The sequence below is a fragment of the Nyctereutes procyonoides genome, unplaced genomic scaffold (assembly GCF_905146905.1).
Source record: "Nyctereutes procyonoides isolate TBG_1078 unplaced genomic scaffold, NYPRO_anot_genome, whole genome shotgun sequence".
In the NCBI taxonomy this organism is placed as follows: domain Eukaryota; kingdom Metazoa; phylum Chordata; class Mammalia; order Carnivora; family Canidae; genus Nyctereutes; species Nyctereutes procyonoides.
The window spans coordinates 15,717,442-15,743,838 of NW_026575134.1; the positions used below are offsets into that span (position 1 = coordinate 15,717,442).

Genomic DNA, 26,397 nt, shown 5'->3' on the forward strand with positions numbered 1-26,397 from the left:
TCTCTCAAATACATAAATAGATCTTTAAAAATAATAAATAAATAGAGATCACACACTTATTAAACAGTCATCCCACTTCCCCCTTAGCCTAAGCCATAATCTACTTTCTGTCTCTGGATTCGTCTGTTCTGGACTGTCCTCTGCATAGATTCACATAATATGTGGCATTTTATACCTTTGATGGATTCCCCTCTGCCTTTGCCGTAACCTGCTTGTTCCTGTTGTCAAGAGCCCTCACCTTAACATCAGGGTTGGTCTGTGGGAGGGGTGATGATCCATTTTACCAATGTCAATTTGTCTGGCCCCAGTTACTCATCAAACATGAGTCTAGGTTAATCCACTTAGGTATTTTGTAGATGTGAAGAAGTCCATAATCAGAAGGCATTAAGAGAGAGTCTGAGGTCGGAGAACTTCCATTTATGGACAGCAGCTTCCACTCATGCCAAGAGAGCCCACCTGCCCTTCCTGACAGCCTGCCCTACAGATCTCAGACTTGCCCAGCAAGTTCCCCACAACTGTGTAAGCTAATTTCCTGGAATACATCTCTTAATATCTTATCTCCCATTGGTTTTGTTTCTCTGGTTGGACCCTGACTGATGCAGAAAGAAAAAGACTTAACTACGTAATATTCCAATTTGTCTAGTCCACTGAAGTTGGCTCCCTAAAAGTTAGTGCTTATCTTAATGACCTATTTTAAAGGTCACTTTAGTCATTTGCCCCTGATGCCCTAGTCAATACCTATTAATTACCATTAAGAGCAGGGAAAAGGCCTTACTCCTCGTATCCAGGTTCAGACTCATACTTGCTGACCAGGTATCTGGCCAATACTGCACATGACTTGTCAAAGAAGCAAGGAAGCCCTGGTCTCACAGCTCTGAGACTGCTTTGGGTAATCTTCACAATGTATGAAGCCGTAGAGCATGGCTGCAGACACCTTTACTACATAGACCTTTAAGTATAACGGGCAAGAAATTGTCTGCCTAATACCATTTGGGACTCCTTTCTGAAGGAAGAGCCTAGCATACTTTTACCAGCTTATCTTGTCTGTGGAAATCCTTTAAGTTCACCTAGAAGACTATCTACTTGATAGCTCACCCCAAGTCCCCAAATTAAATTAAATATGAAGGCTTCCCCCTTTGAACTCGTATAGTATTCGGCGTCTCTCGTAGGCCACTGAGCACACTCTGCCCTTGATTTCATGTCCATGTGTTTGTGCCATCTCTCCTCCATTAGATTGTGGGGGCAATGGACCATTCATCTTTAAGATCCTATACAGACTAGCACAGTGTCTGCTAGGAGACTGTTTGCTGAAGTGAATTAAGTCCTAAGAATGTAGGGAGAAATGAGGGCCAGAGTCCATCTTGAATCTTTTAGGGTCAGAGCTAGGTTTTTCTTTATTGTTCTCTCCCAAACACCTTCCCTCTTCCTCTGTTTATCAAAGCTAAAGGAACTCCATGGCTTTCATGGTCTGAATGAAACTCTTCCTAGAAATGATAGAAAATGGGGGGAATTGAAAAGGGTCACATAAAAATGATTCTAGGCCTACATATCTTCACATTTCTTTAATTATTCCTTTCCACCATGTGTTTCTCATCCTGGTCCTCACCTGATTTAAGGATGAATGCCGTTATCCCTTTCTCTGGATATAGTCAGGGGAAATCAGTAGTCAACACTAAGGAGCAGAGAAAACACAGAAGGTTCTTTTACCTGCTATATTGTTGTCTTTCTCTTCCACCCCCTGGACTGAGCAGTGACCAAGTCTGCATATGTGACTGTATGTTTCAAGCAACCACATTTTTCTTTCCTTTGTTATAGCATGTTTCCTCCCGCTAAAAAAGCTCTATCCTAATATGATCATTTTAATGATGCTACATTTTCCTACAATCTTTCACATTATCTTTATTATTATGCCTACCATATTGCATATCATTATCTCTTAATTTGGTTCATCTGTGTAATGAACTATATCGCCATCAAGATGAAAATTTATCTTTCCATATCATATTTTTCTTATTAAAATGAGATTGTGTTGGCTTTCCCTCTGCAGTAAAATATGCTAATCCTTATATCAGGTTAACAGGACATTCAAAGACTGTCCCATCCACTGGACCTAGACTCTTGGCTGAATGGGTACTAATGGGAGAAGTTGCTTTCCACCAATTTCAGGTATAAAAAATTTCTCCAGTACTTAAGATATGCTACAGTTATTTCTGAAGATGGGTCTCTGAGGGCTTTTGGGGAGGAGTTACAGTGGAGAAGGACTATTTTACTTAAATAAATTTTATTTTTATAAGCTTGATTCTCTTTGCTTAGAAATTACTGGAAGTAGGAAGTCACATCTGATCTGTACCCTTAGAGGCATATTAAACATACACCGGATACCTGAAGAACATCAACAGATGAATTACCAGACAAGACGCAATGGCCAAGTCCAAATGTGACTCCAAAAAGCTAACTTAGTTTCATGTTACACTGGTGGTAGCAGAGTTTCTGGGTCAGAGGAAGCTAAAACCCATCTGAACACCACCCAATGTATAGACTACATCTGAAGAAACATGCTGCTTCTGGTGCCCCATCTTAGAAAGATATGGACAACCTGTAATGCAATCAACCCAAGGACTCAGAGTGATTAAATGAAGGAACTATGTCATGTGAGGTATAATCAGGGGATGTGCAATGTTTCAGACTTCTTTTGAAAAAATATGTCAAAATATCATTAATAATTGTTATTTATTACTTACATATGGAAATAATAACTTCCATCTATTGCATTAAATAAGACATGTCATAAAAAATAATTTCGCCTATTTCTTTTTACCTTCTTTAAGGTGGCTACTAGAAAATTTGAAATTACATAGGTGGTTTGTATTATATTTTGAATGGTCTGGAGAGAGCGGCAGGGCCCTGACTATGACCTTCCTCCCTTCAACGGGAATACAATGTAGCAACAGAAAAGAGTGCGGCTAACAAACCTCTGAAGAGATGATTTTTGAAAAACTTCAAAATTTTAGAGAAATACAAACTAAAAACTAAGATATCACTTTATACATACAGGCTGAGCAGAGGTAGAGAATTAGAAAAATTAGACAGCTGGAAGCGTCAGTGGGGATGAGAGGATTTGGGGCGCTCCTCCATGGCCAGTGGTCATGTGGATGGAGCAGCCAGCCTGGACAGCAGACTGATCCCATGTGGTCAAAGTCAGTGTATGTGTTCCCTCTGGCCCAGCGATTCTCAATCTCCCCCACGTTCATCAAGGGATGTGGACAGAGTATTCACTGTGGAGTTATTTGGTGTGGTGGAGACCCAGGGGCAAACTGAGGTCTGTCACCAGATGAAATGTGGTGGATGCTACTCTGGAGTCCTGTGCAGCTGGCAATAGTGGGCCTGAAGTACATAAAGCCCCACAGATGGATCTTTAAAACCTAGTGCTACACACACACACACACACACACACACACACACACACACACACTAATGCTTTAAATAAATAAATGGATAACAAAACAAAAAAGAAATCTATAGCAAAATACCATTGACTGAAACTTAAAATACAGGAAGACAAAAGAGAAAGCTTTTTTTTCTTATAAGAATCCACACGAACAAAAGGATACACAGCAGACTCATTCTAATGGTTTGTCAGTGGGAAGGCAATGTGAGTGGGAAATGAGGAGAAAAGGAATTAACTAGAAAAAATACATGGGGGTGCCTGGGTGGTTCAGTTGGTTAAGTGTCCAACTCTTGACTTCAGCTCAGGTCACGATTTCAGGGTTCTGGGATCAAGCCCACATATCTGTTTCCAGCTCCGCCCTCAGCGGGGAGTCCCCAGGAGGATTCTCTCTCCCTCTCCCTCTGCCCCTCCTCCTGCTCAAGCAATCTCTGTGTCTCTCTCTAAAATAAATAAATAAATCTTTTTTTTTTTTTGCAAAGAAAAAGAAAAAAATACACAAAAGGGGAGAGACACAGAACAGAGCCTTGCTTTTCCGCTTGGTGGCCCTGGACAAGTCACATAACCTCTCTGAGCTTCGGTCGCATCATCAGCAAAATAACAACATCCCCCCTGAAGAGTGTTAAGAGAAGTAAATGTAGGGATCCCTGGGTGGCGCAGCGGTTTGGCGCCTGCCTTTGGCCCAGGGCGCGATCCTGGAGACCCGGGATCGAATCCCACATTGGGCTCCCGATGCATGGAGCCTGCTTCTCCCTCTGCCTGTGTCTCTGCCTCTCTCTGCCTCTCTCTCTCTCTGTGTGTGTGTGACTATCATAAATTAAAAAAAAAAAAAAAAAAGAAAGAGAAGTAAATGTGTGGTGTGTAAAGCACCGGGCACAGTGCTGGACTATCCCAGGGTTTCTTCAACGACAACAGCCATTATCACTTGGGGTTCATGCAGGTTCTGCTCACCATTTGAAGCAAATCCTTTCTCCTCTATCAGGCAGTGATGCTCACAGCTTACTTAATCTCTGGCTAACCAGGCATCGATGGAGGAAATAAGGTGCCATCGTTCAGCGTTTAGGTAGTTATAAAGGATTATCCTTTATCTTACAGAAATTACTCCCACTTTGCAAATACTTTTTGCAACCAGAGTGTGCTCTTTATTTATATACAGATGAATAATTTATCACTGTATCTATCAGGAACACAGACCTAAATTAAGGCCTGCGGAAACATAAATAAAAAGAACTAACATGATTCAATGTCAGAATATTAAGAAGTTCTAAGAAAACTGTGATCCCTCCCATACATTCCATCATTTATTTCCTCTCATTGCACATCACACCACAATGGCACAGGGTACCTGAATTCACTCCTCCTTGGGGCAGTTGCCTATAAGCTCAGCTAATTTTAAAATGTGAATTCCTGGAGCAGCTGGGTGGCTCAGCGGTTGAGCCTTTGGCCCAGGTCGTGATCCTGGAGACCCAGGATCGAGTCCCATGTCGGGCTCCCTGCATGGAGCCTGCTTCTCCCTCTGCCTGTGTCTCTGCTTCTCTCCCTCTCTCTGTGTCTCTCATGAATAAATAAATAAAATCTATAAAAAATAAAATGTAAATTCCTCCAACATTGGCTACTGCTAAATATCTTACATTTCCTCACAGAGTGGCCCGCAGTGTGCTATATTTCTCTCTCTCTTTCTCTCTCTATCCTTTTCTTTTGGTAATATAAAATAGACAAAATGCCTGGCTTTGTGAACCTGTCAGAGCTTTCAGTGCTCCCTCCCCAGCACATTACAAACAGAAATCAGGAAATTTCACATTTCTGTGAGGCGTCCAGAACTGCAGAGGGAAAGCAGCCTTTCTGTGTCGCACTCACAGGCTCCCCCCTCCCTTGAAATCAGGTACCTACCCAGTGCAGCTGAAGACTCACTCCTGCTCAGCTGCCAACTTTCAAGCTTTTCTGGGTTGTATTGAAATAGGTTGGGAGCCTCAGCTGTCACTGGAAGATTAGTAAGGAGCACAACAGACTGGTTCTCCCTGGATCCCGCTCACACCCACTGGACCCAGATTCTTGGCTGAAGACTCAGTGGTGGGCCCACATGACCCACCCTACATTGAGAGAAAAGGAGGAAGAAAGCTCTGTCCCTGAAGAAACAAGCTTATATTGTCTTCTGCCTTGAGGCCTTCCCTTTAGATTATAAAATGCTTGCAAATAAATGAAATCTCAACAGGACCTAGCACAGAATTTTTGAAAGTTGTGAGGGTAGAGGAACTTCCATCTGCAGGACAGATTCAAAGGAAGAGGAGGGCAATCAGCACTCACCAAAGGAGATACGTACTTTGTGTGAGCTGCTGGGAATACAGAGGTGGGACCGGAAGAGACAGGTGGGTGATTTAGTGAGGACTGGATTGGGCAACACGCAGAGCAGAGCAAAGTAGGACGCACTCAGGCAAGACGGCATAAACAAAGAGAGGAGGGTACTGGGAATAACAGTAATAGCTACCATTTAGGGAGTGCTCACCATGTACTTGGTACTATTCTAAGAATTTTACACGTAAAAGTATTCTGTGGGTAAAGTGCTTAGAATACAAATATAAAAGTAATATTTTATAGTCTTTCATTAATTTTGTCCTCACAGCTAAAGTGAGAAAGTTGTACTAGACCATAATAGAGAAAAGGAGAGCATGGACTTGCACCACTTACAGGATGTAGAAACAGAGAGGGGAAGTGCTACAGTCAGGGAGGACAGTGCAGGCAAATTCCTAGATATTGTCCTATGGAGCAAAGCTTTCCTAACACTTGGCAAATGGAAGGTTCAATGTATCCTTACAAGTTGCCAACATAGTCGCCATCTGGAAAGATTTAAATTTACTCAAAGACGGGATTCATTTTCCATGTTAAACCATTAACAGTGAAAAATTAGATTCATAAGACTGTTTCTTGGGTCTAGGAATAAAATTTTTGACCATTGGTTAGGTTCTTTTCATCTTAATTTTCTTCTAGAACTGATGTTATTGTCCTGGCTTTACATACAATAGCTTTTGATCCGAGAGGGTCGACTCTGTTTAGAAAGGGAAGAGGGCCATGGAAGGCAGAAAGACTTTTCCAACAAATATGATCCTGTGATCCCATGAAGACAAGGTCACTCACACAAGGGGCCTAAGATTTGCTTTTATGTTCCAAAGTCTGCAACGTCCAAAACTGATAATATTTGCAAGAGAAATGCAACGGGCTCCGATGGCACAAAGAAAGAGGTACAGGAACCGGGCAAGAAAGGTGACATCATGCCAAGGGCAAGGAAGGCTGAAGAGTTGTATGAGAATCAGGAAGAGAAGGAATGTCTGTGGGTGCCCACCCTCTTCTGTGGCACTCAATATGTCAAGGATGACCTAGAACAGTGTCTCTCACTCCACAGGGGCTCTAGAAATATCCGTGGAATGAATGAATGAATCCCTCATTCAGTCTTTAGTCATTAGTCTTGCTCTTTATCCTTCATTTTAACATTAACTCATCAACTGTCAGTACAAATCCCTCTATTATTAATAGAAGGAGAAAATAAGAAAGCGCAGATTCGCAGTGATGAGTTTGGATTCTGGAACCACACCACCTGGCCTTACCCTGGCTTCACTGCTTCCTTCAACAGCACTAACCAATAGAACTTTCTGCAATGATAGATGGTCTCCATTTCTCCATCCTACACAATCCAACACAGTAGCAACTACCCACATGGACCCTTGAAGTTTGCCCAGTGTAACCGAGGAAGTGAATTTTTAGTTCAACTTAAATTTACATTTAACCAGCAGCACGTGGCTAGAAGTTACGGTATTTGAAAGCACAGTTCTAGCTGTGTGATCCTGGGCAACACTTCCCAATCTCCTTATGCCTCCGATTCCTCCATCTCCATCAGTGAGAGGGTGGTAGTAATCATCATAATAACAACACAGCAGCAGCACCCCAAAGGATTTAGTGAGGACTGGATTGGGCAACACGCAGAGTGCTAAAACTGCACCTGGCACATAGTGAGCTCCCTGTGCACCAGCAGCTCCACTGCAGACAAAAGCAGCAGGCTTTGCAAGAGCACTGTATCCTTACTCGGACACAGCAACAATATTAATCTAATATATCAATAGACATAGGGAAATAGGGGCGCTTCCAAAAAGTAAGAATATATCAAATATGTTTTAAGTCAGAACTGGTAAATGTTAAGGGACATCTGGAATAGCGTGCCAACAAGCTGACAATTTTAGTTGACGATCAACGTTACTCTTTAATAAAATAGCAGTTACCATAGCAGCCAGACATCGCAAAGTCATTTCAAAATCAGAGACAATGAGCATCTTCTTAAAAGAATCCTTGTGAACAATGTAATGGAGCAATATAAGGAAAGGGCTCCCTTGTCTGCCTGGGGTTGATCATAGGGAATAATTCACTCCCTAGCACTTGCCCCCTAGTTTTCCAGATCGATGTTACTGCATGCAAGATTTGACACATTTTGCTCATGTCTGAAGATTTATTTATGTGTTTTTAAAAAGTCCAAATGGTGGGGCACCCAGGTAGCTCAGTCGGTTAAGCGTCCAAATCCTGGTTTCAGTTCTGGTCATGATCTCATGGGTCATGGGATTGAGCCCCCGTGTGGGGCTCCTTGCTCAGCAGGAAGTCTGCCTCATAGATTCTCTTCCTCTGCTCCTCCCCCCCTCATGTACATGAACTCTCTCTCTCTAAAAATAAATAAATACATCTTTAAAAAAAAAACTCAACAGTGAAAAAGAAAACAATTATTTTATAAGAAGAAAATGGTTAGAGAGTATATCTTATGACACCACTTTCTTATTGCTCTGGGAAGCAGCAAACTGATGTTATTGTATTTTGAAGGAGACTTGAATTAATTTTTTATTATTTTGTATTGTCTTCGTTTTAGCCTCCAAATAAAATGTTCTCTCCCTACCTACACAGGTGGGTTTTTTTTTTCTTTTTCTTTTATAAACATTTCAATTTGTCATCCTTCTCAGAGAATTTGAATGTCAAGATTATGGCTGCTTTGTCCCTGCATGCCAGTTCCCTCTGTTTAGCGCCTTGACCTGTACTCCCCTGTGTCTTGTCTTATTCCTGTCCTTTCCCACCTTGCTCGACTCTCAGATTTTGTGGTTGTTACGGTAAAGGCAGAGAATTAAAAGAATTCATTTTGGAAAATAATCTGTTTAAAAACAAAGTTTATATTCAAATGTGTTTAGTGTCTCCTGGGTTCTACAACATTTTTATTCTTTGTGTTAAGGTAAAAAATTACAAGCCATGGGACTCACGTATCCAGTTTTAACAAAACATCTGCTTTTCAGTGCCAAATTTCTCCAGTCAAGGTGAGCCGTTTAGAATGTGCCATTCTATATTTATGTATATGAGATATTAAAGTATAATCAAGTTTGGTTCACAGTTCGTGATTTTGAAACTTGAAATAAAAATAGGACCTTGTTTTCTTAAGTAGAGCTTAAATCATATGAAAATGAGAAGATCTCCGGTTGCACTGACTCTGTGGGAAAATCACTATGTTGACTCCTTCTCTAAAAAGAGCTGAGAAATTAAGGCATTGAAAGAGGAGGCAAACTGCAACAAAAGCACCCTAAGCATTAAATGTACAACAGTAAATTAAACCACCATGATCCCTGCCCTCAGGAAGCTTCCAGTACGTAGGGCACAAGGAACCACAATCTCTTAACTGCTACACTTCTTCTCTGAGCCCTAGTAATATCATTCTACAGAACCCCAATCTTCAACCCAAGAAGAGGACTGAAAAGGCACCCACTTCACAGAAGTTCCACAGCTTCCTTCATTCTCTGTTATAAAATTCCCACATAGACCAAGAATGGAAAGGGCTAACCTCACCCAATAAAAAATGGGGTAGCAATGAATTTACACCTTCAAAATGTATATGGTTTCTTTTCTAGATTAAAAGAGAAATAATGTAAAAAAAAGTTAAAAAAAATAAAATAAAAGAGAAATAATCTGAGGTGATATGGGGTTTCTATAGAACAGCAGTACTTTATACTTCCTTTTGTTCCTTCTGGGACCAATTTCTATTGATGATGATGACAACATTGATGATGGTCATATGCATTCCTAATATTTATGAGTGTCTTCTGTGTTCCAGACTTGAGATGGGTTCTATATTTATACTCACTTTACAGATGAGGAAACTAAGGCATAGATAGGCTAAAGAACTGGTCCAAGGTCGTAAACGACCTTGTAAATGATGCAGCCATCACACAAACCTAGATGTTTTGGTTTCAGAGCTCATGCACTTCTCTAGTATGTGATAGCTGCCTCCACATTTTTCTTCTTAGGAATTCAGAACTCTTTCCAATCCTAAGAAGAAAAATCAATCACGAAGAGATATTTAGTATTTAATATTAGAAGTGCTTTAGGCTCGGGGATCCCTGGGTGGCGCAGCGGTTTGGCACCTGCCTTTGGCCCAGGGCGCGATCCTGGAGACCCGGGATCGAGTCCCACATTGGGCTCCCGATGCATGGAGCCTGCTTCTCCCTCTGCCTGTGTCTCTGCCTCTCTCTGTGACTATCATAAATAAATAAAAATTAAAAAAATTACCTGTTAAAAAAAAAGTGCTTTAGGCTCCATATCTTCTCTAATACACATACTAGGCAGGCAATTGGGAAAGATAAATGAATGAATGAATGAAATAAAAGAACTGAGAACCCAATGACAATATTTCTGTCAGGTAATTTGGTATTTTTATATTAAAGCTGAGAGGAGGGCAGCCCGAGTGGCTCATCAATTTAGCATTGCTTTCGGCCCAGGGCGTGATCCTGGAGACCCGGGAACGAGTCCCATGTTGGGCTCCCTACATGGAGCCTGCTTCTCCTTCTGCCTGTGTCTCTGCCTCTCTCTCTGTCTCTCTCTCTGTTTCTCTCTCTTTCTCTCTGTGTGTCTCTCATAAATAAATTAAAAAATCTTTTTAAAAAAAGCTGAGAGGAATCTATATTTCATGTATATGTCACTGGAAGTAGAGACTCATTCTTTTGCTTTTACTACATGGCTTATCTGAGAAAAATATGACTCTGGGGCACCTGGGCAGCTCAACTGGTTGAACATCCAATTTTTGGTTTCGGCTCAGGTCATGATCTTAGGGTTGTGAGATCAAGCCTCACATCAGGCTTTGCACTGGGCATGGGCATGGAGTCTGCATTTGATTCTCTCTTTCCCCCCCACTCCCACCCCTCTGTCCTTTCTTTCTCTCTCTCTCAAAAAAAAAAAAAAAGAAGAAGAAGAAGAAAAGAAGAAGAAAAATATGACACTAACTCACTATGGGACATTCATGAATTTTGAGTAGTAGATTCAGAAAGTATAATTAAATTATATGCATCAATCCACACTCTTTTGATCGTTCCCCCTTTCAGCAATGGCATAAATTGGTGACTTGGCACTTGGAAGTTTAGAGTCCATGTGGCCATAGAACTAAACAAAGTCAACTGAATATTACCCATGGGATCTACATTTTGGGAAACATGGCAGATCAGATGACCCAAAAAACACTCCCACGTAGAATACCTAAAAATGTTGGATAAAAATTCAAAACTTTTTTTTCATGTGCATGGCTCAGCAATAGTAAAGTAAGAAAAATCCTTTATAGGTAAGGAAAAAAACAAAACAAAAATCCAGAGAAGCAACTGAGCACTAAAGCAAATACTGACCTTGGTGGCATCCACTGATCTTTAGTGATCTTGAGTTTTTTCTTATATTTTTCATATCATGATGCACACAGAAAATATTATTACAATAGCAATTGCTAGAATAAATGGGAGCATCTATATGTGATTTTGTAAAAACATTCAAATTTACTTCATAGAAGACACATAGAATATAAAGTATTAATACAAAATATATTGAATATATATCCAGTATTAAATATAAATATGTAATTTGAGCTTTCTGTCATGAAGAACATATATTCTTCATTTTGTGTAATGCTTGAGATGGTTGCATATAATTCCCGATCAAAATTTTTAAGGATGGTCTCTTCAAAAGTCTCACTAGAGATAAGGAGTTTTTTCCATAAGCTTGTAACAGATAAGAATTAATGAGCTTGGTAACCAATTAAGAAGTTAGGAAAAGAACAAGAGAATAAACCTAGAGAAGATAGAAGGGGAAAAAAGTAAAAAATAAAAGCAAAAATTAATGCTATTGAACAGAGAAATGTAATGCAAAAGAATAACAGAGATAAAGCAGGTTCTTAAAAAAAAAATTAATAGGGAGGCATAGGTGGCTCAGTGACTGAGTGTCTGCCTTCAGCTCAGATCGTGATCCTGGAGACCCGGGATCGAATCCCACATCGGGCTCCCGGTGCATGGAGCCTGCTTCTCCCTCTGCCTGTGTCTCTGCCTCTCTCTCTTTCTCTCTCTGTGACTATCATAAATAAGTAAAAATTTAAAAAAAAATTTAAAAAAAATAATACAATACAAGAGACTCTCATGATGGGTGTGAAAGTTGGCTTTGGTTTTAAAATGTATTAACATTATAAAATCCAGTATTATAACTCATATCATCAGTATTAATTCCAAAAAGTCATTTGACCATCTCAGTAGGTACAAGAAAGTACATTTAATAAATTCAACATACATTCAAAATCTAAAAACTTCTTATCAATGGAGGAATGTTAACTGAACTTTCATAACCTATTAAATAGTATTTGTACCTATTGCACATGTCATACTGAACAGTGAAATATTGAAAAAATTTCTTTTAAAAACAGAAACAGTAAAACATTAACTTGTTACTTGGGAATGTATTGGATATATATTCAGTATATTTGTATTAATGATAACTATAAGGAATGTAGGTTAATAACACAAAACTCAGGGAAGTGGCTACCTCTGGGCACATATCATCAGGAGAGTGGTTAGTGGATACACAAGTGGTCATTTTGTTAATATTTTTTAAACTGTACACATAGAAACACACAGGTATGTACACACAAATATAAAGTATATTATCCATAACACGTTCGCAGATAAACTGAAACGATTCATTCCGCAAATGTTAAGCAAAACCGGAATGATAGCTAGTCTAAATAATGTGGTAACTGCAATAAAAATTTATTTTTTTAAATTTTATTTATTTATTCATGACAGACACACAGAGAGAGGCAGAGACACAGGCAGAGGGAGAAGGAGGCTCCCACAGGGAGCCTGATGGTGAACTCGATCCCAGGACCCTGGGATCATGACCTGAGCCAAAGGGAGATGCTCAACCACTGAGCCACCCAGGCGCCCCTACAATAGAAATTTAAATCACCTCCTCTTTTCATTGGACAAGTTCAAGCTTGCCTCCGTATAAGTCATATTTCTACACTAAACTTAAATAATATTTTAACACATTTAGGAATAAATTCCAAATGAACTGCTCATGTCACCATGAGACTTACAGAATTAGAACCGTATGTGAGACTCACTCTATTTCCTAAATACATCTATCACAATTAAAACTTTAGTGTTCAGGGACTACTTCTCACAATCATTAGGTTAGTTTTTTAGAAACCTTTTGTAAAAAAAATCAATTCTTTAATAGTACACAGCGGAAGGGAACAGCTCTTGTCAAATGAACTCCTATTGATTGCAGAACGTTTCCCCTTTGTTCAATGCACATGAAATGCAGCCCCAAATCCTAACAGGTCCCACAGTGATGCTAGTGTGCCATATTAAACCATATGACCAGTACAGTTCCAGATTTTCTGTTTGGCCTGTTCAGGAACAGACACTTTGCCAGGCACTAGGGCCAGAGTGGGGGCCTCGGGGCTAGGTAGGGGGAATTCTGGTGAGGATTTTTAAAAAATGCTTTTTGAGTATGAGATGGAAAAAAGGCTTTATGTTGAGCAGGCAGTGTGCTTTTTGAGTTTTCCTCTAAAGAACTTTCTGCACTTCGGGTTCCCAAAGAGATAAAATAGAAACCAGACTGAGTTCAGGTCCCACTTAAAAAAAAAAAAAAAAAGGAAAGAAAGAAAAGAAAAGAAGAAAGGAATTTATGTGTTCTTTGGGTGCTTCCAGTGGAGAACAGTATGTGTGAGTATAGTAGGCACTCACTCCTTCTTTTCATTTTGCTGTATTTTAGGAAATGGAAACTAGGATGTATAGGTAGGAGCTCGTAATGCAATTAGGTGCCCATTTGCTTATGGCTGGGGTCTGTGTTCTGAGTTAGTGTAAACATTATTTTTAAATTCTGAACAGTCCCTAAAGTTTCCCAAGGAATGTAATTTCCAATTCTGCTTTTCTCATTTTCAAAATGTGCTCAGGCTGCTGCAGAGAGGCAGCCATAATGCATAGTTCATGACCACCAAGATCAAACAGCTATTTCAAATTCTGCAGTTCTGTATTCCTCTATTTCTTTTGAGTTTTCCAGTAACCTACTATACCAGGTCTCCAGGGACCTGCCTATTCTCCAGGTGATGTCCAAGTTATTCCAAAGTGTCCATCTCCAGACTAAGAAAAATTAGCCAAAATGTTCTGATGGGGAAAGACCATCCCAATGAGTCCTCTACAAAGGTAGGTCACTGGAAAGTCAAAACAGCTTTTTAAAAGGTCAGAGAAATTACAGAGAGTAATTTCAAAAAATTTATATAAAGACAAAGGACTACAGAAAAGTCTAGGAGGAGTTGGCTTTTTCTCGGTAAAGGAACTTTTTGTTCTATTGCATGTATTCCGAGTGAATCCATTTTCTTATTCTTTTGCACCCTTCATATTTTATCCTCCACTCTCTAACCTCTAAAATGTTATCTTGCAAGTAGTATCAGGGGGAAAATGACTCTGGACCTGACCTTATAAAAGGGAAAGTTCTGAGAAACACAAGATGACAGGGCTGGAGCTCCCTCTAGAGCCCATCCTGCACTCAATGGAGGGGTCTCAGTAAAGTGAAGTAGGGCTCTGTAGAACCTGGCCCATTTCCCCATCTGAGTTCATCTTGCTGGAGAGCCCTTTCCAGAAGACTGAGAGGTCGGGAAGAGAAGAGCTATTCATTATGACCTCCAGGACACAGTTGGGATACTGCCCGGCAGTGCTCACCAAATATCTCTTCACCAGCATGTCTAAAAGCAGAGTCTGATGGAGCATCACCATTTAATAAATTCTCTTGTCAACCTCAACTCTATATATTTACTACAAAAGGCATCTTGATACTATGTGGATCAGAGAACATTCTTTTGTTCAGTATTCAATTCAGTGGTTTGGGTCAAGTCATACATGTAGCCATAACAAACTGCTATTCTCCTTTTATAAAAGTTGATGACTTTAAACTTGAACTAAAAATATTAATAAGAAGCAATGTTGAGTTTGTTTTTCTTACCTTCTTTAGGAAAGCTAAAGAAATTCAAGGAATTAACATGTTAATGAAAAAGAGAACAACAATCACCATTTGACTATTAATCTGAGAATCTTAAATCACTTCTTTCTTTGCTTAGGAAGAAAAAAATAAAGACACACACATAACATTGAGAAACCTAATTTTCAACATATTGCAGCTACATTTAAAACCGTACAGGAAAAAAAATGCTACTTCTAAATTGTTCCTGTTCTAGGACGTTACTAAAGATCAAGAATATTCAGTGTTGCTTTTGATAACTGTCAAGAGGAAATATTTTGAGTAATATCTGATAATATTTCCCTATCATTTGGGGGGGGGACTTAATAAGAATGCCTGAGTACTTAGGTCTTGACATGAAAGATTGTCCACATTGCCTTCAAAACATGGCTTCTTGTGATAAGTTTGTTTAGCTGAAGTTATTAAGCATTCAAAATTATCTCCGAAATACATTTTGTTACTTTGAGCCATTACTCTAGATAAATAAAATGGAAGAGCTAGACACTGTTAACACAAACTTAAGCTCTAAGCTGAAGATGGTGTTTTGTTAGTGATGTAGAAAAGCCATTCCAGGAAGCACAATGGCATTTATATATAACACTGTGCTGTTTCTAAAAGGCTTTCACTGCCATTATCTTACTGGATCCTCAGAACAAGTTAGGTCTGACATACACAAGTTGTGAAACGAAATCGTCCTTCTTTACGTTGTGTATTTGGAGTTCGATTCTTCTGCCTACTAAATTTTCTGAATCCTACCCATTCCTCCAGCCCTGCTCTCTTTAATAGTAATAGAGTAACAGTAATAACAGTAGACTCAGCCAGTATTTATAGAGTGCTTACTGTGTGCCAGGTCTAGTTATACATTTCACAGGCATTAATTCAATAATCCTAAGAATCCTCGTAGATAGGTAATTTTATTTAAAGTTTCATTACATTGAGGAAAACTAATTCTGGATACCTGTCTGTCTAGGATTGTTCTATATTTGCTTTCTCTTTTAAGTGCACCCTATCTTTGGCGGTTTCCCTACCAGTTACTTTGTCAGTAAATGCACAGCAACAACTAGTTAGCAGATGATGTATTTTTAATGTCCATAACTTGCGATCTCTTTTTATGTATCTGTAACACAGTTATATACAACTTAGAAAAATGAAAGGAGTGAAGAAAATGAAAAGCCAAGAGTAATCAGATGACTTGCTCAAAGTCATCCAGCCCTAAGTGGGCAGGTCAAGATAGACATCTTCTGACCACACACCAGTTCCCCTTCCCCACCCTGATGCCTCCAGAAGCTGTCCACATCTATTATTAACCTTCCTGGAATTGTGTCTGTGACTTGGCAATCCTGTCCAGGGGCATCACCACCTTCGACACCACCATTGGTAAGCAAATCCACTAAGAACATTTCTGCGTTTGAGCCAGGGCAGGAATGGGTAACAGAGCCCTTGGCCCATACGAATTCAGTCTAAGGATAATAGCAATAAGCCCAGATGTGCAAACAAGAGGATGCTGTGGGCAAAGAACCACCCAGGCTCTAGGTTAGGAAAATGAAAAGGAAGAGATGAGGAACACCTCTGCACTCCTAAGCAGGCTTGAAGAGAAAAGTCTGGTAAACATTTGGCAATTATTTTCCCTATAAAGACCAGCCTCTTCCCTTGACACGGCATGATGAAAATGCATACTGGAGGCATATACTAGGCAAATGCATGTCAAGTTGGGAAACAAAAGAAAAGTAGTAGAAATAAAACTGCACTGGGAATCAGATGTGTTAGTTTTAATTCTACCAAAGTGTAATTTTGGCAAGACTCCTCTCTCAGATTCAGAGGCAACATTCTGCAGGAAAGGGGGAAAGTCTGATTTTGGCTCAAACCACTCACTGGCACAAGCCCTTGAACAATTTTTCAGGCCTCAATTTCTTTATCCGCAATATGGGTATAATAATACTAACCTTATACAACTACTGTGAAAGCTAAATATACTAAACGAAAGGTTTTTGCAAATGGTAGTTGCTCAATAGTATTTTCCATCACTTTTTCTTTATCTAGAAAATGAAGAAGCTGCTAAATAATTATTAATATCCTTCCAACTCCTAAAAGCTTTTGAGTCTATATCCATTTGGCACTGGGTTAAGTACACTTGTTTAAATGTTTGCTTAGAGATGGACTGTGTCATTTTTCATAGCATGAATGGCCAGTCAATCACAGCTGGAAAAATAATTCTCTCTTTCAATCCACCCACAATCTAATTGGGACACATCAGTGATCAAGGTCATTGACAGAAGAAAGAAAAGCAAAGAAAAATGTCTCAAATATACTTAGGTTTAGTATATTTTACCTAATCTACTCTCTAAATACAAAATTACCTATGAATTGGTGCCAAACTTCCACAATTTTCCAGATCATTATTTTTCTAAACCTATCCAATCGTCTTTCCTCTAGAATAGCATCTTTCAAATATTTTGAATCCAGCCCACAGGTAAGTAATACATTATATATCGTGATCTAGTCCACATACACATATGTAAATATTGTAAGAAATAGCGGTTTCACAAATTTTCACTATTTACATTATATTCATATTTTCTATTGTTTTAATTCAACATCAACATCATGACCCATCAAAAGGTCACCAACCATAGTTTGCAAAACGCTGCAGGGCAGCCTTCCTTTCTCTACAAAGGTTTTTAAGAAATGCTAACTATTCAGTGCTGCATCCTGCTCAGCCAACTGGTTAAAGTGTAGATCTTCTATTAACTGATATTTGGGCATTACAGAGATTCATAATATTGCTGGGTCTTAATCACCTGAATCTTAAACTTAATTAGTCTAGCTTGCAACAATCCATGTTCTTAAAATGCTCTAAATACTGCCTGTAAGTTCCCTTTCCCCATTAAGGGCATTATAGAAATCCATTTAGCTTCACAATCTGTAACCAGATTTTCAAAGAGAAACTATAGGAATTCTATTTATCAAGTTTCACAATGACCTTTTCTTTCTTTGGTTGGCTTATTTTAATCCTCCATATTTTCATCTGCTACAGGAAGTTCGATCATCTCTCTCTTTGAATAGCTTGATATTAGAATCTATTATGACTCCTGAGAGGTAGGGGGGTGTACAGCACAGCCTTAATCTTTCCTTCTTGGGAATTGGGATTTGCACACAGCTTTGCCCTACAAATGCATATTCCAGCTCTCTGCTTGTCCTGTGCCAATATATTTTTGAGCCATTGATGATATCAGCCTCAACAGGCTTTTAGTGTTGTCAAATTCCACAGGCTTTGCAACCCTGAATTTCTTCTCGTCTTTTCTATTCACGTTTCATTTATTGGTGTCACTCTTTGCTTTCCCTGTCATTCTCCACAGCTGGATCTATTTGCCCGTTTCTCAAAGGCTGAGCCTTCTGTCAATGATGATACACGTTTCTCATTTTGATTTCTGCAACCTCACTCCTGATCTTCATTAAAGCAAAAAAGGGAGATGCAGAGCACCCTGCCCCCCAGACTATTTCCACAAGGCATCTCCAGACACTTAGGCAAATGGGCCTGTGATGATTCTATATACCAAAACTAAGGTGAGCCATTGTTTTCTAAGTGGACAAAGAATGAGGAGAACTCTCTTGATTCATTAAGATCTCTCTGTTTGGAGTTAAGGCCTCTTTTCTAATTGACCATCATTTATCACTAATTTCACTACCTTTCATGCCTCTGCTACTAGCTCTTTTATTGATAAGTCATAATCTCAAAATTCCATGCAATTAGCCTAATTTCAGGTCCTATTCAGCATATAGAGACGGCCCCTACGGTGCTGCAGACCTGGTTTCACTAGTGTGGGAAAGACATCAAATCCAGGTACGTGAGACCTAGTACGGTCATCAAAGGCCAGCAACTCCACTTGAGAAAGGTTTACTTTCTTCTTTCATTCTGTCTTCTTTCTGTTCTTCTTTCATAGTAGTTAGACAGGGTTCATGTCTCTGGTGGTCCAAAATTTATCTTTCTCTTGCAACCACCCAATTTTCTGTTCCATTTCAGCAGAAGAGATGCACAATGTGTTTAAGATTACAGTTAGGATGGTTTAATCTAGGAAGATGCTCTGACCCAGAGCAGTAGGAGCATCACAGAATCATAGTCACAATTGGAGAGCTGCGTATAATTAATTACGTGAACATTAAGAATGCTAGCAGAGGTTGTTTTGCTTATTTCTTTTTTGAATCGCCCCAATGACTCTTCATAACAGTGTTCTGTTTAAGCCATCAAACAACTTACCTACTATTTGCTATATGAACCAGCCTCTTATTTTCTGTCATTATTAATACCTTCTTGTTATTATTAAGAATAAAGGTCAACTCCTTGGTCTTCCCTCGTATCAAATAAAAATTCCAGTTGACTCATTATAAACAAAAATCACATTAATTAAAGCTGGTGCTGACCCCCAAAGTTCAAATGTATTATGGAAATTATGCTTTAAAACTCTCCCAATTATCATGCTATTAAGCCCCCAAATTAGAATTCTCTCAGGGCGTTTGCTCTTTGCTTCATGCCAGTGTGATGTGACGTTCTCTCTACTACTTTCTCCATAGCCTCACATCACACACACACACGCAAGTGCCCAGACCTACACCCGCCACCCACAGCTATATGCTCTGCTCTGCTCTTTTCTTCACTTAGAATTTCTTACTCACTTTGAAAGATTTCTAAGGTAGGGACATAATACACTGGCCTGGCCATCTGGATTCTCTGATACAACGTCATACCAAACGTAAGCACTAATCACTAAATAATTGTTTTCATGTTAAGCATCTGATTCCACATTCTGGTTAAGTATTTATTTATTTATTACGTAACAGAAGTATGTGAGCACCTTGTTAACATTTTTTCAATGGGTAAAAAAAAAAAATTTCAACGGGTAACTTGTCATCTTGGTGGCTCTTCTTGTTGGTATACTCTAAGTGAGGGGAGGGACGAGGCACCTTTGTTCATATTTTTCAATGGGTAAAAAAGCCATTAAATATGCAGCCCTGCACCAAAGGAAAAAAAACACCCAATAATACACTGCATGGGGTTATACAGGGTCTGTTATTTTTCACAGATGTTCACTTAAAATCTGTTATAAAAATCATTTGTTTTGACATTCGCATTAATATATTTTTCAACATCTCTTCAATTGTCACATCCCATGTCACACTGCATAAAAGCAAAAAAAAAAAAAAACAGTTTCTAAATTCTCATTTCAACTCACTTTCTTGTAAGTCTGACTTGGTAAACAGAAAATTCTTAGAAGTGGAACATGTCATTAGAAAATGAAAACTGCCCTCAGCAGTTGTATACTCTTCCCTCTGCATCTGGGCTAGTGTTGGGAATGCCTCGACAGAGGAAAAACCCCCTTTTAAGGTCATCCTGCAACTCTGAACATAGAATGGATTTGCAGCTCTTTGAAGCAGACCTCATTCTCTCAGATGCCCAGTACCAGCCTAACAGTAAAAATTGTTGGTGGTGGGGATCCCTGGGTGGCTCAGCGGTTTAGCGCCACCTTCAGCCCAGGGCTGATCCTGGAGACCCAGGATGGAGTCCTATGTCTGGCTCCCTGCATGGAGCCTACTTCTCCCTCTGCCTGTGTCTCTGCCTGTGTGTGTGTGTGTGTGTGTGTGTGTGTGTGTGTGTGTCTTTCGTGAATAAATGAATAAATAAAATCTTTGAAAAAAAATTGATGATGGTCCTGAGGGCCAGTAAATCCCAACCTGGTCCCCTCTTTGGAAACCAGCATCACAGCTCTGAACACAAAGGCCACCCATCTGAGCAGTCTGGCAGGACCTCTGGCAAGTCCAAGAATACATCTACAATGATGTGCTACATCATTTGTCTTACAGAAAGACAAAAGGAAAGCCTAGACGATACATCCTCCTCCATCTGGATTGCTCCTGAAGGTATGTAAGAAAAGTCAATCTCTAACGGGGTCCTTGCTCTTATGAAAGCCTGATCTTTTGATTCTTACGTAAAACCTCCATTTTGAATTATTTTTTTCATGAGAAATCAAATGGTAAAGAAAAACCTGCTGAATCCTGAGTTATGATTGATTATGTCCTATGGTTGTAATAAAGGTTGTTATGCCCGCATCAGAAGAGACCCCCACTTGGAAATAAGTTCATCACAAATTAGGCTGTCAAGTCACAATCATTGCTGTCAAAGAATGTTGGAAGAGATTCTTTAGTGCAATTACTGCCGATGCCACAAACCAATGAGAAAGATGAGCATCGTGACTTCAAAGAATATACAAGATTTACTTCTCAACATGACATGCGGGAAATTTTAAATCTCTCCTTTCATTGTTCACTCCATTAATCATTCTTCTTCTATTCAGTAACAACAATTTATTGAATATCTGCTATTCAGTATATGGCATACACACACTACAGTGTGCCAAGACCAAGAAGTAATAGCACAAGAACAGTAACCACAACTAACACTCATATAGTGCTTGCTTACTAAGTGCACCAGGTACTGAACTCAGGAGACACATTAGCTCTTTAACCCTTGCACCAATCTCCTGAGGTAAGTCCAAGTACGTGTCCACTTTGCAGATGAGCAACTGAAGTATAAAGAAATTAATTCCCTGGGTCATACAGTCAGTGAGTGTCAGAGCCAGGGTTGAAACCCACATATTTTTACTCCAGTGTCCACGATCGTGACCTTTATACGATATGAAGAAAAACAGACATGGCTTTGTGGAACTTTCCATGCACTAGAGATGACAGACACACAAACAAGTTTATCATCTCAAATGTTGATTAAGATATCAAAGAAAAGAGGAGGTGCCATGAGACAGTATCATATAACACTGTATAAAGGCTCTTCTTGCAGGCTAAGAAATGCAGGGATTACCTCTGATGATCCTCATCTCACCTAAACAACTAAGTCATAAAATTTAAGAAATCAAGTTGGCTAAAAAGAGCTGGGAAAAACTAAGGGTGGGAAGCCGGGGAAAGTGACGAAGCAATTCAGCCCTTGCCATGGAGTCTTGCCATCTTGGTGGCTCTTCTTGTTGGTATACTCTAAATGACAAGAGGGGAGGGATGTAGTAAATGCAACCCTTTCTCCTAACCTTATCCCTCCTGAATAGAGAAATCCAACCTGGATCTGGTGCCCCTTCTTCACAGGTGAAAGCAGTTACCTCCCCATCTGCTGCTTTTGACCAAGAAGCCCATGGTGGATGCCTAGAAAACCTTATATTGTACCTTAATGCTTTAGCTTATTTAGTTTTTTAAAGATTCTTTTTTTTATTTTTAAGTAATCTCTACACCCAGTGTGGGACTTGAACTTACAACCTCAAGATCAAGAGTCGCCTGCTCTACTGATAGAGCAGGCCAGGATCCCCTTAATGCTTTAGCTTATTTAAAAAAAAGAAGAAGGAAGGAAGGAAGGAAGGAAGGAAGGAAGGAAGGAAGGAAGGAAGGAAGGAAGGAAGGAAGGAAGGAAGGAAGGGAAGAAAGAATTTGGTCTATAATGGCTAACACTTGGGCATCTAGAAACAATTCCAGACATGGTTTATAGTCAATAAAACAAATAAACAAAACAACACCTTTATGAGACTTGGCTATTAACAGACTTGCAAACCGACCAAAACTCACTGACTTAAACGAGAACATGGAAACAGAGAACCAAGTTCCCAGAGCAACAAAATTCCCTTTGCATCCTGATTATAAGTAAAAAAAATCTGAACTTTATTACCCTACTTGACCAATTACAGATCTACCTCTTTCCTGTTAATGTTAGAGAAATCATACAGAAAAAAAAGAAAAGTCTCTTTTCTTCTCAAGTTGTCTCTCTGTAGATCAGGAAAAGTTTGTATCTCTGATTGTTATTACTTATTCTGTGTATTTTTCTTTGTCTTCAGTCTTTATATTAGGCATGGCCCATAAGTATAGGATTATATCAAGAAGTAGTATGACATATTAGATCCTAATTCAGCAGCTTCACTCTACTGAGGTTAATAATGATTTACAGGGGAGAGCGAAAGGGACAGGGCAAGGTGTTCATAATAGCACCATTAATTATATGTGCTTCGCACATCTAGCTAGAAGAGCAACATCATTTTCAGGTCCAATAAATTAAGTACTTTTTCTATTCATTGTTCAGAACCACAAAAAGGATCACTCTTGGTACTGTATTGCCCCAAAAAAGTCTCCTGCTTCATCATCTTCTTATCATTTCATATGGGATTTTATGTTCTACTTGGCTCTGCTTTACAATGTTACTACATGAAAATGCTTAGATACCTAAATACACAAGTTAATCCTTTGGACCTCCAGTGAGGGTTAAATAGTCTCTAATAAGCAAATAGCACATTAAGTCTCATCTTTCACAGCATGCAAATTACACTTGCGATCAACCTAGGTACAGTTAAATTATGAGGAAAGCTTAACATTACAGTCTAAAGGTTAGAACCCAAACTCTGAAAATAACTTCCATCATGCGAGATTTCTCATTAGTGCCATGAGACTTTAAAAAAGAGAACCACGGTAAATGAGACATCCTTCAAAAATATCCTCTATATCCCACTCTTTCAAAATCTGTGGATATAGCTGACTTTGACTCTTAACTGCCCATCATCATAATCATTCTTCCTTAATAAATTGCATTAATAAATAAAATTATGCTCTTCTGTGGCTTATTGAGGAATAAATACAAAATAAGTTGCAAATAAAGGTTTTAGAAAGTATGCCTAGAACTTAACGACCTGGACTCTTCCAAAAATGAGGCAAACATCCAAATGTCTTCATTAGTACAAAGGCCATCATCACATTTGATGCTGACATATGGGAAACAGGATAGTATATTTATGTGAAACTTCTGAAAACATGACATCGCATTTCAACTACCCCAGAATAATTCCTGTGTGCTCTATTCCAGAAAAAGAAAAAAAAAAAAAACACTATCATAGTTACAGTCCTATTAACTCCAAAACCGGTCATTCTTTCCCAAAGATTGTTTTCTTTCCTTTTGAAAATAAACTAAAAACAAAAAAAAAGCTTGGGTTTAGAGTACAAAAACTCAATAAAATAAAATATTTAAGGACATGTTGTTCAGAAATCACCTGCAAATTTCTTTCAAACCTTCAAAAAACAATCTAATTTGAATCATCAGTCTAAATAGGTCATTTAACTTAGAAAAATTAAAATTAGCTGTGCAGGGTCAATTCTTTTTCTAAAGCATCTGCATCCTCAATGTCCTAATGTCTTCAAAGTCAAACCAGAGCCAAATGTCAAGGACTGTAATAAATGAATTCATTCTCAATGTCAAAGTTAGTCTGCTCCTGAAATTGCCATAGAAGTTAACATTATGGATAAAAACACAGGGTGTCCATGGAGTGCTTGGAGCATTTCGGAGAGATGGCAGTCTGGAGAAGGGGGTGGGGGGGACAGGTTTCTCAGCTGGTGCTCACTTCTTGCCTTTCACCTGCACGTGTTCCCAGAAAGAACAGGGCAAATCACAATCAGCTGAGACACACTTCCACTTCATACAAAGCAAATACTTCCATAACCCAAGTTTAGTCTCCCACAAGTTTCTCTTATATCAACCAGCAATAGAAGATCAGGGACCTTAATGCTCTCGCCCAGCACCTCTAAAGGACTTGATCATCCTACAACACCGGTAAACTCAGGGATCAGATCCCTTCTCCCCCAAAAAACCTCTCCAGGCATAAGTACAAAATCTTTGAAGGTAACAGCTTTTAAAAGGGGGGGGGCAATAAAACAGGACACAAATTAGACAGCCTGACTGCCTGAGATATCCTACGGTCTTCCACAACCAAACCATCCATAAAACCAAAAGACCCCCGCGGTGTCGGAACAGGAGGGTGTCCAGCGCCCGAGGGACGAGGCTGCCCTTAGAGGGCAGGACACCCAAGGTGCCAGGCAGAGTGGGCAGCCGAGAGGGGCGTCCGTTTGGCCCCGGGCGTCTCCAGAGCCATTGAGAAATGCACCTCCCATCCTTTCTGGGTTAAAAGTAACTTTGATGCTCAGGGAAAAAAAGTACTTTCATATCCTCCAGCTCGCAACAATCTCGCATGCACGGGCAAAAAAAAAAAAAAAAAAAAAAGTGATCAGAAACGCTACGGAAACGAGACCTTCCCTGTGAACGCAAGTCCCTACAGCCCCTTCCCCGGGATGAGATCCCGAGACGTCCTGACCCCCTGGGGCTCTCCGTTGGAGGATTTCAGGTGAGGACCTTCGCGGACAAGGGAGCAAGCGGAGGACGTGACACCTGGGGAACTGCGAAGGGACGGTCTAAGCTGCTCTGTTCTTCAAAGAGCGGAACCCAAAGCAGAATTGGCATTGACTCCCTTCCAGGTGGAGGATGCATTATTATTTTTTATTATTATTAATTTTTTTTTTGCATAACTGCCCGGGACGGAGTGAAACAGTTTCCCTCCCGCGCCGGCGGCTCCCGGGGCGCGGCCGGGCCCTGCTCCCCGGCGGGCTCCCCCAGCACCCACCCCCCCGCCTCCCGCTCGCGCCCCGGGCGCCCGGGGGTCGCACCCCCCCCCGGCCCAGCAGGCGCCCCGCCTCCCGCGCGGCCCCCGCGCTCCGGAGCTTGTGGGAAGCCCGGGACAGGGCGCCGGGGCCGGGCTGGGGAACCCCGGGGCTCCCCCCCCCCCGCTCCCGCCGCCCCCGGGGCAGCGCGCACTCACCGGAGGTGAGCTGCATCCAGGCGCAGATCTTGTACACCGTGGCCGTGTTGCAGAAGAAGAAGAGGGTGAAGCAGACGATGCAGGCGATGATGAGCATCATGGAGAGGCCGATGAAGAAGGAGGCGGCTTTGAAGGCGCCCGAGGGCAGCGTGGAGAAGTCCGTGAAGCTGCCCCTGCAGGTCAGCTCCCGGGAGAAGCCGTTGCCGATGCAGTAGTGGAAGAGCCCGAAATAGCCGGCTTGCGGGGTGTCCACGCCGTCGCCGATCCAGTAGGGCTGGATGAAGCACACCACGTTGACGATGGCAAAGCAGATGGTGAAGATGGCCCACAGCACGCCGATGGCCCGCGAGTTCCGCACATAGTTGCTGTGGTACAGCTTGGCAGCCTCCTGGGCTGGGAGCATCGCGGCGGCGGCGGCGGCGGCGGCGGCGGCTCCGGGCATCTCCCCCTCCTCCCGCGGCTCCCCCTCCTCCGCCTCCTCCGCGGCCTGCGCCTCCCCCCGCCCCTCGGCGCTCCCGAGACGCCCTCGCCGAGCCGCGCGCGCCGCCCCTGCCCGGCCTCGGCCTCAGCCCCGCGGCGCCGGAAGGAGGGCGGGGAGCGCGGGCCCCCGGGCTCGCGGGGCGCGGCGCCCTCCCCCCGCCCCTCCGCCCCCCCGCCCCCCCCCCGCTCCGGCCCGCCGCGCCGCCCTCCACCCTGCAGCTGCGGCAGCCGGGGCGCCGGATCCCGCGCGGGGCAGCGGGGCAGCGGGGCTCCGGGGCCCCCGCCCGGCTTCCCGCCTTCCCCCCTCCCCCCGACCTGCCCCCGACAGCGGCGGGCGGGGGCCCGACAGGCGGGCCTGGGCTTGGGGATCCCCGGCCCCCGGCTGGTGTTGGGGAGCACTTGGGCGCCGCACGGCAACGTGCCTGGACCTCGGCATCCTTGCTGGGGCGGCGGGTGCAG

General features: G+C 41.3%; 1 protein-coding gene across 1 annotated transcript in view; it reads right to left on the reverse strand.

The window, feature by feature from the left end:
• LHFPL3 (LHFPL tetraspan subfamily member 3) overlaps positions 1-25,900 on the reverse strand; it is a 543,397-nt gene extending 517,497 nt beyond the window's left edge. Inside the window, exon 1 of the mRNA XM_055301179.1 lies at positions 25,459-25,900. Within this exon, the coding sequence (XP_055157154.1) occupies positions 25,459-25,900 (442 nt within the window). The remainder of the gene's footprint in view (positions 1-25,458) is intronic.
• Positions 25,901-26,397: the final 497 nt, after the last annotated feature.